This window comes from Sminthopsis crassicaudata, chromosome 2 (assembly GCF_048593235.1).
Source record: "Sminthopsis crassicaudata isolate SCR6 chromosome 2, ASM4859323v1, whole genome shotgun sequence".
Classification (NCBI taxonomy): Eukaryota; Metazoa; Chordata; class Mammalia; order Dasyuromorphia; family Dasyuridae; genus Sminthopsis; species Sminthopsis crassicaudata.
Genome location: NC_133618.1, coordinates 252,515,571 through 252,530,982, shown reverse-complemented (window position 1 = coordinate 252,530,982; position 15,412 = coordinate 252,515,571). Strand labels below are relative to the sequence as shown.

General features: G+C 35.5%; 1 protein-coding gene across 1 annotated transcript in view; it reads right to left on the bottom strand.

The window, feature by feature from the left end:
* COL9A3 (collagen type IX alpha 3 chain) overlaps nucleotides 1-15,412 on the bottom strand; it is a 54,015-nt gene that overhangs the window by 3,369 nt on the left and 35,234 nt on the right. The window contains exons 24-30 of the mRNA XM_074288794.1: nucleotides 14,303-14,374; nucleotides 11,972-12,007; nucleotides 9,155-9,199; nucleotides 7,105-7,137; nucleotides 4,895-5,041; nucleotides 4,587-4,641; nucleotides 3,487-3,669 (exon numbers count right to left, since the gene is read on the bottom strand). Of these exons, the coding sequence (XP_074144895.1) occupies nucleotides 3,487-3,669; nucleotides 4,587-4,641; nucleotides 4,895-5,041; nucleotides 7,105-7,137; nucleotides 9,155-9,199; nucleotides 11,972-12,007; nucleotides 14,303-14,374 (571 nt within the window). The remainder of the gene's footprint in view (nucleotides 1-3,486; nucleotides 3,670-4,586; nucleotides 4,642-4,894; nucleotides 5,042-7,104; nucleotides 7,138-9,154; nucleotides 9,200-11,971; nucleotides 12,008-14,302; nucleotides 14,375-15,412) is intronic.

The following is a 15,412-nucleotide window of genomic DNA, read 5'->3' as shown; positions in this document are numbered from 1 at the left end:
GGAAGAATAGAGATACCACCTTAATAGTAATGAGGAAGTTTGAAAGAGGGTTGGGTTTGGGGAAAAAGATGAGTTCTATTTTGAAAAGGTTAGTTTTAAGATACTTATAGGACTTCCAATTCTAAATGCCCAATTGGCAGTTGGTGATGTGGGTTTATAGCTCAAGAGAAGCTAGGACTGAATAACTCTAAGAATCATCTCCAAAATGATTATTAAAACCATAGGGTCTGATGAGATCAAGTGAAAATGACAGAGAACCTTTCTAAGATGGTCTTAAAAGATAGCCATAGTGATATAAAGATCCAACCAAAAGATAATGAAAAATAATTGTGGAGAAACAAGAAACCAGAATCTTGAAAACAGAGACTAGAGTATCCAGAAGATGGTCATTGTGTCAAATGCTGCAGGGAGATTGAAAAAGAAAAGGCATTAAGAAAAAGTCATTAAAAGATCTTAGATTTTGATCTCTTGGAGAGAAGAATTTCAGAATATTGAGGTTAGGAGACATTGGAAAATAATGTGAGAAAAGAGGTTATTGAAATACTCAAGGTAGTCTTTTTGTTTTGTTTTTTGTCTTTTTATTACAGCTTTTTATATACAAAACATATGTATGGGTAATTTTTCAACACAGACCCTTGCAAAAACTTCTGTTTCAACTTTTCCCCTCCTTCCCTCCACTTCCTCCCCCAGATAGCAGGTAGTCTCATACATGTTAAATATGTTAAAGTATATGTTAAAATACAATATATGTATACATATTTATATAGTTATTCAAGGTAAAATTTTGCTGAAAAAAGGAGAGATACAGGATATCTGGCAGGCATAGGAGGACCCACTGAAAGTTTCTTTTAGGGATGAAGGAGACAGGAACATTTGTAGACAGCAGAGAAGAAACAAGGAGTTGATGAAGGACTAAATTAGAGTGGGAATGATAGTTGGGGCAATCTGCCAGAGAAGATGCAAAAGGAATGGGATCAAGGGCACATGTCGGGGGCTTCGCTGCAGCAAGTAGAAAGGTACCTCCTCATGATTGGATTGAAGAAGATAGTGAGGGATGATGTCAAAGGGGATGAGAATAAAGATAACAATGAAAATCTCTCTGGTGATCTTACCCCTTTCACTCTTTATATACTCTTGATTCAATAGCAGATTCAAACAAAAAATTCCACCTTCTCAGTGTGCATTTTCACTGACTGTCCTCTATGCCTGAAACTCTTTCCATCTTTATCTTCACCTCCTAGTTTCCCTAGCTTCAAATCTCTACTAAAGTTAGACCTACACAAAGCCTTTCCTGAGCTTCCTTAATACTAGTATTTTCCCTTTATTGGTTATTCGCAATTTATTATATATGTGTATGTAATTAATATACACATATTTGGTTGTTTTTGTGTTGTCTCTCCCATTAAAAAATAAGTCCTTGTGCTTAGCTTCATGCTTGCTATATACCGGGCACTTAATACTAGTTGACTAAATTATATCAAAATGTAGTTATGAAAATATTTTGACTGATAGCTCTAATAATGCATAAGATTCAGAAATTCATTGTCAAAATAATAAAAACAAAGAAGCTGGACTTTGTATAATTGATGAAATGAATTGCTTAATATTGTTTGCCCCCTAGTGTTGGCATTTCTAAGTCACTATAATCTTGATTTTTTTTTTTTTTTTTAATGTTAAAACAAAAATGTGAGGGAAATTTTGTTTGTGGAAAGTAATTCTGTATTTTCTAATCCTGAAAACTCTTGCCTTTAAAAAAAATTACCTAAATATTTTGATAATAAATCAGTTATACTACCTTGAATGCCTTGAATCATATTTTTAAAAGAAAAAGCCCTTTAAATGAGTTGTTTTCTTAGTTTAAGTATACCAAAAAAAAAAAAAAATTTAAAGTGGAGAATTTAAAAATTCCAACAGTTCAAATTATTTTGCATTGTTATATTTTTCCCATGTTAAGGTCTATATTCAGAATGCTTCTGCTAAGAAAAAGGATCCCTAAATCATATTCTTTAGACTAAGTTGTAGTATTCAGTATTAGTTTACTTTCCTATTCCTGAACTTACATTAAAAAATACACACACATACCATTCAAGGGCTGAATTCAAATGCTATCTCAGATACTTACTAAATGTGTAAATCTGGGAAAATTACTTAACTTTTGTCTTCTTTAGTTTCCTAAAGTGTAAAATAGGGATAATTATAGCATCTTTCTCCTAGGTTTGGTGTAAGGATCAAGTGAGATAATATTTATAACACACTTAGCACCCAACAGGATCTAAATAAATGCTATCATCATTTTTATTATTACTTATATCCTATTTTCATGTTTTGTTTGTTTGAATTAAAATTTCCTTCACTTATCACAAACCTGTGTTTGGAAACCTGTATGTGTTAGGAAATCCAATATCATTTCTTAATGCAGTTTACATGTAAATTTTTTAGTTTTACTTTATCTGACAAGGATCTGGGTTTATTTCAGATTCATATATTGACAACTGTAACTAGTACTAAAACTAATCAGTGATTGATTTTCAAAATAGGAATAGGATCTATATATCAGTATAGAGAATTCACAGGGGAGGAAATTCCTTCTATTAATGCAGAATGGCACCTTTTCTTCATGTCTCAGCTGCTTAGCTAGAGTTCTGAGAAATTAAGTGACATGGCCAGGTTCACATTATATGTGTCAGAGGCAAGACCAAAACCCAGAATGTCTGTCTTTAAAACTGTTTCTCTACCCTTTGTGCCATGCTGCTTCTGGTTTCACATACATTCACATTGGAATTCTTTAAAGACTGTCTTAATTGTTCTTCCCTTTATTGTGGAACTTTGTCCTTGTTTTGTTGATTGATTAATACAGCTTTTCTTTTTCCTCCAGAAGATTTTTCTACAAAATACTATTCTTATGTGGTGTTACAATCATTTAATTTTCCCCCAGTGCTTAAGATTATATAAAATTTGTTGCCCTTAGGTGGAAATAGAAAAGAAAATAAGACATGGTCTCTTCCTTCAAGGAATTTTTAAACTAAATGGCAAGTATCTCTCAATTTTATGCACATATTAAATTAGTTCTTTAAGTACTTGAGCTAACTCTTGAAAGAAGCAGGTCAGCAGAGTAAAATAAAGAAGGCACTTCAGGCAGGGGAGCTTTCAGAGTAAAGATCAGAATCAGGCATATGACTGTTTTGGTTTGACTAGAGTTATTCCAAACCACTAATTTATAAGAAATGATTTCTTCTTTCATGTTTTTCATCTCTTCTAACAAACTCTTGGTTTCCTTATTTATGAATCCATTCAGAACACTAAACTCCCTTTAGATCCTCTTTTGTTCCTTAGCTCCTTTATCAGGGAATATCTAGGGTTCAGGAAGTGAATGAAATGAAATATAAAATAGTCTGTAGCGATTTGGTGCAATTCTGATTTAAGGAAGCAGATAAAGTTGGGAAGGTTCACAGTAGAATTCACAATATCAGTAGAGCTATAACTCACCTCTGGGTCCTGGATCTCCTAACTCTCCAGTTGGACCTCGATATCCAGGTGGCCCACGAGCACCAGGATGGCCAATAGATCCTGCTGGACCTGGAGGGCCTGGAGGACCAGCTGGACCAGGTCGGCCAATTGATCCAGGAGTTAGAGGCTTCCTTAGGTTAGCAGCTAACTGTGCAATTTGTTCTTTTTCCAGGGTGGGAAAGGCAGGGTAGAAAATAGGGGAGAAGAGTCAATTTTTGTTAGGTACACCATATGGAAGAGAATTCATGTGTGTATTATCACAGATATCTTTAGAAAAACCATTAAAACCTTGAGTAGTTTTTAAAAAGCCAGAATAAGCATTATATTAAGAATTTTTTCCTTTAGAAGGAAATGTTTTATATTCTTTCTTTGAATCACGTAGCAAAAACTAGTTTCCTTCTATGAATAGCATGAACATCTTTGAATATGACAGGGATAAAAAAAACTTTTATTGATCACCTAATTTATTTCCAGATAAATTCTGTCAGCTCCATATATGATAGATATATTATTATCTTAAACAATCCATTTAAATTCAACTAAAACAACCTCTGGCAACTGCAGCAAATGAAACTAATTTTCTACTGTTTCTTTTATATCGGAACCTGAGTATTTTCTGAGGTCTACCATTGAAACACTATAACTAATTACACTCCTAATCACCACATTTCTATCTTAAGTCCAGTGACTATGGAAACAAGAGCAATCATGATGGTGGTAATGATTACATTATAACTACCACCTTATCTTTATTTAAAAGTTTCAAAACACTTGCATGTACACTCTCATCTAATAAATACCTTGAGGTAAGAAAGAACATGGAAGAACATAGTTCTCTCCCACCTTCCCTTACCCATCTTTCCACCCTTATTTCTACTAGCAGTTCTGGGAAAGTTAACTTCCTTTTACTTCTTTCAGTTACCAGCTTCTACACAAGCAGAAGCAGAAGGATGGGGAGTGAGGTTTTCTTAATACACAATTATTCTGTATTTCATTAAATAGGTGAAAAGATCAAAAAGAAAGATGAATTATAGATGAAAATCTATGCTTTTTATAATTGTCCTGATCCTGGAACTCACCATTAATCATTCCTCCACATAGTTCCCTTATATGTTGTTCACTGGCTTCTTTACCCTGAAATCATCAAAGAAAAATTTTTAAGCAAATCAAATCACAGTTAATTTTTTGGTATCCAGGGCACAATGCAACTGGATTAATAGCATTTTATCATTGCAAAAGGACCCTAGTGTGTGTGTGTGTGGGGGGAGTATTTAATCCTACTGTTCATCAAAAGCCAGTCCCCAATACCTGTATCCATTTATAAATTCAGTGAACATTCAGACTTCATTATGTATCTATTTTAAGAAAGGGCAAAAAGAATACTTACAGGAACCCCAGGTTTTCCAGTAATTCCGGGGACACCTTGTACTCCCTGGAACCCTGCTGGACCAGGATGTCCTGGGAGCCCTTGAACGCCAGTAGTACCATTAGGACCCTGAATACCTTTAGGGCCCAGTTCACCTCTACTACCTGACTAAAAACAAAAACCAGAGGAAAAATGTTCAGAATTTGAATATACAAATGATTCCTTACTTTTGCATACCTGTTTGTAAAATAGTCCTTTGCAAACTTTTTGCAAATGCTTTTGTGATTATCAAACAAAAGCTTAGAAAATGTCTTTCATATGAGTCACTCATAGGAATTTACAAGTGCTTTGCAGCTAATGCCCATAAAACATACTTTCTAGAAATTACTAGTAGTTGTCATCATGGATGCTGACAATTGTCTGCTAAGCATATACCATGTGCTTCATATTCTAAGCCTTATGATTTAAAACTTTTTTTATATTTTCTTTTTAACTTTTGATTTCCAGATTTTCTCCCTTATCCCCAACCCCAACTCCCATTAAGACACCACATGTGAAGTTGTGCAAAACATTTCCATAAAAGCCATGTTGTAAAAGAAAACATAGATCTTCCACTCTTTAAAAAAAAAAGAAAAAAGAAAAGAAAAAGCCCTTAAGAAAAAAAAAATATATATATATATTAAAGTATGTTTCACTCTGTATTCAGACACTAACAGTTCCTTCTCTGGGCATAGATAGGATTTTTTATCATAAGTTCTTCAGAGAAGTTGTGGATTACTGTACCACTGAGAATGGCAAAGTCATTTACAGCTGATCATCCTAAAACATTACTATTACTTTGTGTACAGTACATTTCACTTTGTTTGAGTTTATGGAGAACTTTCCAGGCTTTTTTCTGAGAGTATCCTGCTCATCATTTCCCATGGAACAATATTTTATCAAGTTTTATCAAATATTTAATCAAAATCACATACCATAATTTATTTAGCTATTCCCCCCTCAAATATTGTTCTTTCAACCATCATTTGCAAATAACTTCTAGATTGAATGAGATCTTACTTCAATAAGAAACTTGCTTCAAAATTTTTTACAATTACTATTGCTATTTCCCCTGACTTATTCTATTTTCTCTCTCCTTTCATCCTGTCCATCCTCAAAAATATTTTGCTACTAACCACTCTCTCTCCCCAAATACCCTCTCTTTTATCACCCTCCCCCCCCCATTTCTCTCCTACAGTTTAGGATAGATTTCTATGTCTACATTGAATGTGTATGTTATTTCCTCTTTGAGCCAATTCAGATGAGAGTAAGGTTCACTCACTGATCCTCTTCTTCCCCTTTTCCCTTCTACTGAAAATTTTTATTTTTAATTCCAAATTCTCTCTCTCCTTCTACCCTTCCTGTTGAGGGCAAGAAATGTGATACCTATTATAATTATAAATATATGACAAAGTTTAAATCAGTCAATGATCTAATCCCAATCACTCCCATTTCCCTAAATTATTTTCCATTTGGCTTTGCTTACTCTGCATTGGTTTATATTTAAGCAGTCACTTAATTCCTGCATGTAGGAACCATAAGTTCCTGTCCATAGGAGAATTAATCAAAAAGGCAGGTAGGTGGTTAAGTGCAATCTCTCCCTGCCCCCAGATCCACCCTTAAAAAGAAAGAAAAAAAAGGAATGTAATAGAATCCTTGGAGATGGCCCTTATACAATCAGATAAGAAGTTCCCCAGATGACAGACTGTTAGGATTACTAAGTGAGAACTCAGGTTTTCTGGACAATTACAAGGTGAGAACTCAGGTTGACTTGATGGAGGGGGCAAGCTCATTGGCTGGGGTGGTTCTTCCCAGAAGCCCTTGCATTATTCCACGCCCATTCTCTGGGAGGATAAAAGAGACAGCACTGGGCCCAGAGAGCAGATCGGCCTAGAGAAGGATAAGAGCTGGAGGAGATTCAGAGCCAGGATTCAAGAAGAAAGACTCTGCATTGCATCAGGCTTGACGGGGCTCTCTGCAGGAAGGGAAGTCACTTTTCTGGACAAGAGTTAACAGCAGCTGCCTGGAGACAACGGTTCGTTACAGGAAGAAGAATCTGTCTGAGAGATTTGAGTAGACACAGCAGATCTCTTCCCAGAGAGTGATCTGGCAACTTCTGGAGACGACAGCTCGCTACAACAGACAAATATATTCTGAGAATTTCCAAGTTCAAGTTTTTGACAAACACTTACCTCTCCTTTCTGTCCAACAGGACCATTAGGACCCTGGAGGAAGATTAAAAAAAAAAAGTGTTAAAAATAAAGGGAGGAAGGAGAAAAGTTAACATTTAAAAGTTTGCCTTTTTTTTTTATTAAAAGTCACCAATTTATCAATTTAGTAGAAGCATATGAACCTTGTTATAGGCATATTGCTTTTAAAAACTACATTTAATTGATGCTTTTGTTTTGATATTCCAGTCATTTCACAACATGAGCATATTCCTGTAACACTGGACTCTCTAGCACTTTAAGACTGCATAGTTTTGGAACTTATTCTTTTCTCTGATTATAGAGATGTATTTAGGAGTCAAATTAATTAGTAGACTCCCTACAACACTAGGGAGTGAAAAAGGCTTGCCTTATTTGGGATAGCCTATTCTTCATGTGTATACCATCACTTTTATCATTAATATAGTTCAGCAAAGTTTCTTAACTTACAATGATTCTCTCACTAGTGTTCCTTTTCTCTGCCCTCAGTAGCCAAGGGGGATTCAAGCTCAAATCCTCAACTCCAGTAGATAATCTTTATGCTTCAAATTCATTAGTAATTACAACTATAGAGTTTGGACCCACAATCTTGAAAATTCATTGTATTATGAGGAGGTTACAATGAGTGCATGATGAAGGTAAAGAAATGTTTCTATTTCACCCAAAGACAGAGGAAATTTAACTAAAGTTTTAGAAACACCAATTACTTTAAAGCTGTAAAGAATTTCTGAAATCCAAATTAGACTCAGAGTTGTTAACTTTGGGAAAACTGATTTGAATCATTGTCATGGCCAAAAACTGATCAGTTGAATTCTTATTGGCTCTATGGTAGCCAGTGTGGGTTATGTACCTTTTAATCTTCAGAATGGCCCTACGAAGTATGTGCAAGAAATATTTATTTTTATTTCATGGAACACTATGCCAGAATTTATGGATTTTTGCCTATAGCAAGAGAATCCTTTTACAACTAAAACTTCTTGCATGAGTTGTCTTAGCTAAGATGATTAACTCCTCTACATTGAACAGTCATTTCTATAGTGAAAAGAAATACATAGCCAATCTTAGGCACTTCACTTTGGAAAAATCTATGCCATCAGAGAAACATTATTTAAGTGCTGCCATCATTTATTAAAGCACTTCTATTAAGCGCTTGATCATAATGTGGCTCTTAAAGGCAACATTTGCCATGCAAGAATAGGTTACACAGGGTCTTAACATACTGTAAAAGCTTCAGACTTAAGTTTGCCACTCTGTGTCTTGGGACATAGCCTTGCCAAGAGTGTCATCTCAGAAGAATGACTGTAGAGGGCCGCAGATAGTGGGGTAACTCTGGACAGATATACGTGAATCAAAGATAGCAGGATGCTTATAGTTAAGCACTTACTCAGTGTGATTGATGGGATAATGGTTCTCAGTTCACATATACTTAGTGTGATGTAATGATGTGATCACTCTAGTTGGCATATATTTAGTGTGAAATGGTGATGTAATGGTTCTACAGTTGGCACATGCTCAGAATTTTGTAGTGAAGTGATTGTACTAAGGCATTTAAGGGCTGAGAGGACTTAAAATACTCAGACTTCATCTTTGACCATCACTCCTCCACATAAGACCAAGGCTTGTCCAGTGATCCTCCAGAAAGCTAGCATGGACACTATAAATGACCACCAGTTGGTGGATTTTTTCTGACCACTCATTAAGGCATGACAAAGTTATTTTATGCATCAGTGGATGGAACTCCCCCACTGATGGAATCTCAGGTTTTTTGAAAGATTAAAAATGTAGTCATACAGAATAGGTTGAAACCTCCTGGATTTTCTAATTTCTATTCCCATGACATGTTCCTAGGCATTGTGTGGTGGTGGTGCTTATTGTGATTCCTTGTTATTACCCATTGTGAATTTCTGTTCTTACCCTCAAAGCTTTTTCATTTGAATTCTCATCTATAAATTCCAAATTTCCCATTTAGAGTTCCTATTGGACTTGGATTCCTTCTATTGTATAGTGTTTTAAAGATGGATTTCATCACACATACCAGTTCTCCTTTATCCCCAGGAAGACCATCAGCTCCGGCAATACCCTGTAAATGACATACCTCAATATTAACAGACCAAATCATTCTTAACCCAACTCTCTGATGTTAAGGAAATGAGTGACAAAGAACAAAGTTAATACAAACCAAGGTGAATAGCAATTCATTATGACAATGCATATCCTCTAGCATGATCACATTTTACCAAGTCATTTTCTTGCTAAATTAGTAGGTGACTAGTTAGCTTAGAGTTATGTTTTAGATTGGGAAAATATAAATTATGTCCAATACATTGATACTGCCACTTAACCAGTTGGGAGCAAGGTAGGATTTCAAATTGAAATTGCCTAACCACCTGCAAAGTTTTAAAGGGTCTGAATGCAGAATTGGCAAATTGCATCTAAGTATGTGGATAAAAAAGCACAAAACTTTCCCACAAATGAATGAAGAGAGAAAAAGGCTATATACATTAAAAAGCAACTTGGTTCTTCCCTCCCTGTCTCTACTATATTCTCCCAATATGTTCTTTCAAGTTAAGTAAAGATAATCTAGAAATCACCCATCACAATGGAGGTGTTAAACTTGAAAAACTAAACCAAACCACATCCACATCTATCCCCAAATCAATGACTATGTGTCATTGAAGAGATTTTTTTTTCTGGGAATGGTTTGAATTATCTGGATATTGAGGTCCTTTCCAAGTCTGGAAATTCTATGATTTTGTGAACATTTAATTTACCAAAATGAAAATCAAATCTCTACTTAAGAGATAGATTTCTAATAATTTTATATTAGTTATCTCTCTCAATTCACTGTTTTGAACACTGAATATTTTGTCAACTAGAAATTATAAATTGTCATGCAACCTAACTAGTAAGATAACCAAATCTTTACTGGTCATTCTGGAGGGAAAGAAGACCCCTCTTTCAGTGAGCAGTAACCCACAGATGGAGCCAGGAGGTAAACTACAGAAAGAGAGGGGGGAAAAGAAAGTCAGCCAAGCACGCAAATAGATTAAAATGCCCACAGTCCATTTATTATCTGTGCTCATAAAATGCCGCTCCTATTCAATTAAACTAACTGCCCAAAATTGAGTCTGAATCAAGACATGGCTTTTGTTAAGAGTCACTACATCCTAAATCTCATGAAAATTTTCATCAAACTTACGCAATTCAGTTACATGAACTACAAAAACAATGGTGAAATGTTTTGGGAGAGTACTCATCTGGTTGAAAACCAGTCCAATAATTATACTGAGTTAAAGACTTCCTTCCAAGTGAAGCATGGTTTGCAGCAAAGGCCTCAGTTCCATCCAGGATATATTATAGAATTATTGGAATGTTATAGGTTTGCTTGGTGTTTACAACTTGGAGATGATGAAGCTAGAGCTGCGCTTTAAATATGGGCCAGGGAATGGCTCCAGCAGTTCTCCTCCACTCCTGGAGGGAAGATAGGGAGTCTTGGCATCCAAAGGACAGTTCCCTTATGGGATCAATGAAAATTCCCTCTTCATACCACAAGAGGGCATCTGACATTAAGTCGTAACTGTAGGAACCCTAAGTACTTAGTAACTAGCTTGCATTATCAGTTGCTGTATTATTCTTTGTATTACATGGGATTGAGACAACTGATGTCAGTTTGTGTACTGAAGCCTGATGATCAACACATGGCATTTCTACAAATTAATGATATCTGATACAATCTAATCCCAATAGGATGTTAATGTATCTATTAACATGACATGAAGCTGCTTCTGTACTGGAAGTCAAACAGAAACAATAGCACCATCTGAATTATCAGCAGGTAACACCTGGACTTTTCCTGGGGTGAAAGTTCACCAATTTTCAGCTATTCCCGTGTCATAAAGAACCCAAAATACTTCTAAATTTGTCCAGCCCAACCTTCTTCAAGCACCTTTCTTTGCTGTCTATATGGAAATGATTCTGGGCTTTTGAAGGATATAACAAAACACAAGGTCTAATAGTTGAAAGATTAACATGGAGACTTGTGGGAACATAGATATGCTGCTTGAGATATCTAAGTGTAGAAAAGTTTATCACTGAATGGAGGACTACTTGGTGATGAATTTTTGTGATTACAACTTATAAAAAACATCTATTAAATTGTGGAGCGCTATTTTCTGCATCAGTGGAGAACAGATAGGTCCTGGTGAAATCAGGAGCTTTCAACACAGAAAAGAATAAGAATTAGCCCACTACATTATCTCTATTTTCACTAAGATAATAAGCAGAAATGTCCTTCTTCAAGATTGTTTTAAGGCTTCTGAAAACATACTCCAAAAACATAAAATCACATCTCTGATCCAGGTATCAAACAAACAGAAAATGGAAAACCTGTTTTGGAAAAGCCCACACCTTAACATGGCCACATACATTCAAACATTTGTTCCCATGAGAGTGGCTTACAATAATTTATGTTCCAACAGCAGTACTCTCTTTCCAGAGGCAGTAAGGTTTTAGAGGCAAATTCAATAAGCTATATATGACATTCATTGTACTCATCCTAAAAGAAAGACCTATGGTATATCTAGAGGGAAAAGAATATCATCTGAAGAGAAAAGTGTAGATTATAAAGTAACTCAAGAGTCAGAGATCATAAAGAAAAATTCTGTTTTTCATGGATAAGTTAAATGGCACACAAAAAAAGTGAAGCTTCTCTTTTGGTTTTGGGGAGGCTTTAATTTTGTTTTTAACTATATCAATAGGAATATATCGAATCTGAAATATATGCCCCAAATACTCTCTCCCACTCTTTGCCATCTGAGTGAAGACAAACAGGGAGCCTAGCTCCTCCACTCACCTGATTTCCTTTAGGACCCATAGCTCCTCCTGGGCCCTGTAGAGGGGGAGAAAAAAAGGAATGACAACTCTTATGTGATCATTGAGCCCATAGATCTTGCTGTCTAACATGCACTTTGTGTTCATAGGAATTAAATTAAAATTTAAGAAAATATTTGATAGTTATTGGGGATTATTCTTTCCCTATCCCCTTTTAATACAAAGACCAAACATTAAAATTTTTCCCTGTGAATAATTATCACTTGCATGAAGTTGAATAATAAGGTCTTTTTCTTTAAAATTACCCAGGAGGACCCAGCTTATATTGCTGTACCTTCTTGAATGAAAGCAGTTATTGATATGTTCCCTAAGCTTAGCAACCATCCTGCTTCTCTGGGCTTCTATGTCATCTCAAAGGCCCCTAGAGCTTTGGGATAATTTTTCCCAACCTCTGGAATGTCTAGCTTTTGGATTAACAAAGGGCCTACTGTCCTAACTCCACAGAGTACTGACTTATACTGAACTTCCACCTTCAAGGATGAATGGAGGTCTGAATCATGAAATTCTTTCCATTTCCCCATTTGTCTGCCACGATGTACTAGGAAATAGGTATGTTTATATTCAGAGTGTCCCAATAAGACATTCGTTTTATTTAGTCCAGGAAAGGGGAAATCAAAGTGTCTAAATATTCTGAGATGCTTGGATTATGGATTTATAATTTTTTATGTTACAATGATATTTTATGTTACAATAATGTTACAAAAAAAGCAGCTATTTGTTAAAGTATTTCCCAGTCAGTGATAATTCGCTTTGTTTCCATTTTCTAGCTGCTAGGAACACTTTTTTGCAAATACAAAAGAAATGGAAACAAAATAAATGCCCAATTATTGGGGAATGAATAAAAAAGTTGTTGTGCATAAATACACAGGAAAAAATGATGTACTGAATATATATTTGTTTTGTTTTTGCTGAGGCAATTGGATTGAAGTGACTTGCCCAGGGTCACACAGCTAGGAGGTGTTAAGTGTCTGAGACCAGATTTGAACTGAGATCCTCCTAACTTCAGGGTTGGTGCTCTATCCACTGCACCACCTAGCTGCTCCTGACTTCAGGGTTGATATATATATATATGTGTGTGTGTGTGTGTGTGTGTGTGTGTGTGACTAATCCAAAGGAACTGAAAGAAAATAACCAACATGTGAAACTGAATATTGTGAAATTAGAATGTTAAATTTAATCCCAAAGAAAAGATATGAAAAGTTGTCTCCTGGGCATCTGTAGAGGCAGAGGACTATAGATGTGAAATATTTCACACTGTCATATTTTTTAATATGTTAGTAAGTTTTGCTAAATGTTCTTCCTCTTTCAAAATTTTTTGTGGTAAGTGATGGTTCTCTGGGAAAGGGAGGGTGATATGTTGAGAAATATAAGTGATATAAGAACAAAAGATATCAATATAAAGGTTGATTTTTTTTAAAGTGCTGCTATGTTGAAAGATTTAAGAACTCTGATCAGTGCAATGACCAGCCACAATTCTAGGGGACATTTGATGAAACATACTGCCCTCCTCCTGACAGTGAAGTGAGAGACTCGTATATATTTTTTGGATATGGCCATTATAAGAATTAGTTTTGCTTGACTATACTTATTTGTAATGAAGTTTTGTTCTTTATTCTTTCTTTTTTAATTAGGTAGGAGGAAAAGAAAGGAGGAAGTTGTAGTTAAGTGCAAAAAAAATTTTTTTAACATTGCTTTAATATATATATATGTGTATATATATATATATATGTGTGTGTGTATATATGTATATGTATATACATTCACACACATATCCTTCATATCTTTTAACATTTGGGTTATGCTCTGAAACTGGATCTCCACGTCAAAGGATATGAAGAGTTTAATAACTTTTCTCTAATAATTCCAAATTATTTCTGGAATGTGGGACATTAGTTTGGTCTTTTTCTCTAAGAGAAAGAAGTTGGTTTGTCACAGTTATGACTTTGAAATGCTCTGGCATAGTAGAAGATGAACATAGATGATGAAAAATCAAAGAGGTTTAGATTCAAATCCTAGGCTGCCACTAACTTCTTATGAGAATTTGGGCAAATAATTTCCCTCTCAGTTTCAAGTTTTGTTTTGTTTTGTTTTTCTAAAAAATTGTTTTAGATGAGCTCTCATGGACTTTCTAGCTCTAAAATTTCTATAACATTTCTAAATGTAGATATGAGGCAAAGAATTCAGAACCCATAAACTTCTCAAAGAAGGTGGCACAGAGGAACCAATTCATTGATCTCAAGGAAAATCACAATAGCCCACTGCCTTTTTTACCCTAGCAGATTATTTCACTTACCCTGTCTCCAACACCACCTCTAAGGCCCTGGGGGCCAGGTAAGCCAGGATCTCCAATGCTGCCCTTCCGACCCTGTAGACAAGACAGCAGAAAGGAAATAAGTCATTGGTGTTTCTGAAAAAATGACTCCAAAATAACAAAAGTATCTTCCCGGATGAAGCTCACGTTTTATGTTTAAATTTATAACTCAAGAGGTAATTAACATAGGTACAAGGGAGCAAAAAGTTGACCAACAATCCAACTCTTTTGGCGTTCCTTTGCTCTAACTAAATTGCAAGCCTCTGAGGATAGGCACAATGTCACTTTTCATCTTTTTATACCCTCTCCTAAGTACAAAGCAAGGTATTATCACAGATGTATAACAAAATTTTTATTTGAATTAGAAGCTATTGTCCATTAAGCTCACCACAAAACTGGATTTCTTTGCCCTCATTACCTGCCGCCCCATTTGTCCTACAATTTTTGACTATACACAGACATATTGGAATGTTGAGGAGGGGACAGAGAATGTGACAATTATCCAAGTACAAATGTGTAAGAGCCAATTATAAATGGCAGTACTTTTGTGAATAGTATATTTAATCCATAAAATCAGATAATTCACAATAGTGGATAATCAGAAAAAGCAGAAAAAAAAATTCTACATGAACTTTATAGTGCATTAAGTAATATTCCTCTAGCTTCCTAATGTTTCTCAGTCTCTGGAATTACCCTAGACTCTGGTAAGAGGGCTTTACCTTATTTTGGTGGGATCCAGACCTTTACCTTCCTGGTGATCTCCAAAGCAAGCCACTTGTACCTCAGTCATCATCCCTACCTCCTTCTTGCTGGAAACTTGGACTCATCCCCTGAAATCACTCAGGGCTCTGCAAGATGAGCCTTTAAGGTTTCTGAATTGAGACTCACCTCTCAGCCTCCTCCAAGCAGTGCCATTATGTCCACATCCTACCCCTTTTGAATTGTCTTCCCTTTAGAAAATAAACTCAGTGAGGGCGGGAATTATTTTCTTTACTTATGCTTGTATCTCCAGAACGTAGCACACGGTAAGCACTTAGCCAATGTTTCACCTGTTCATTTAGCTATCTGAAATCAAGATGCATTTCCAGAATA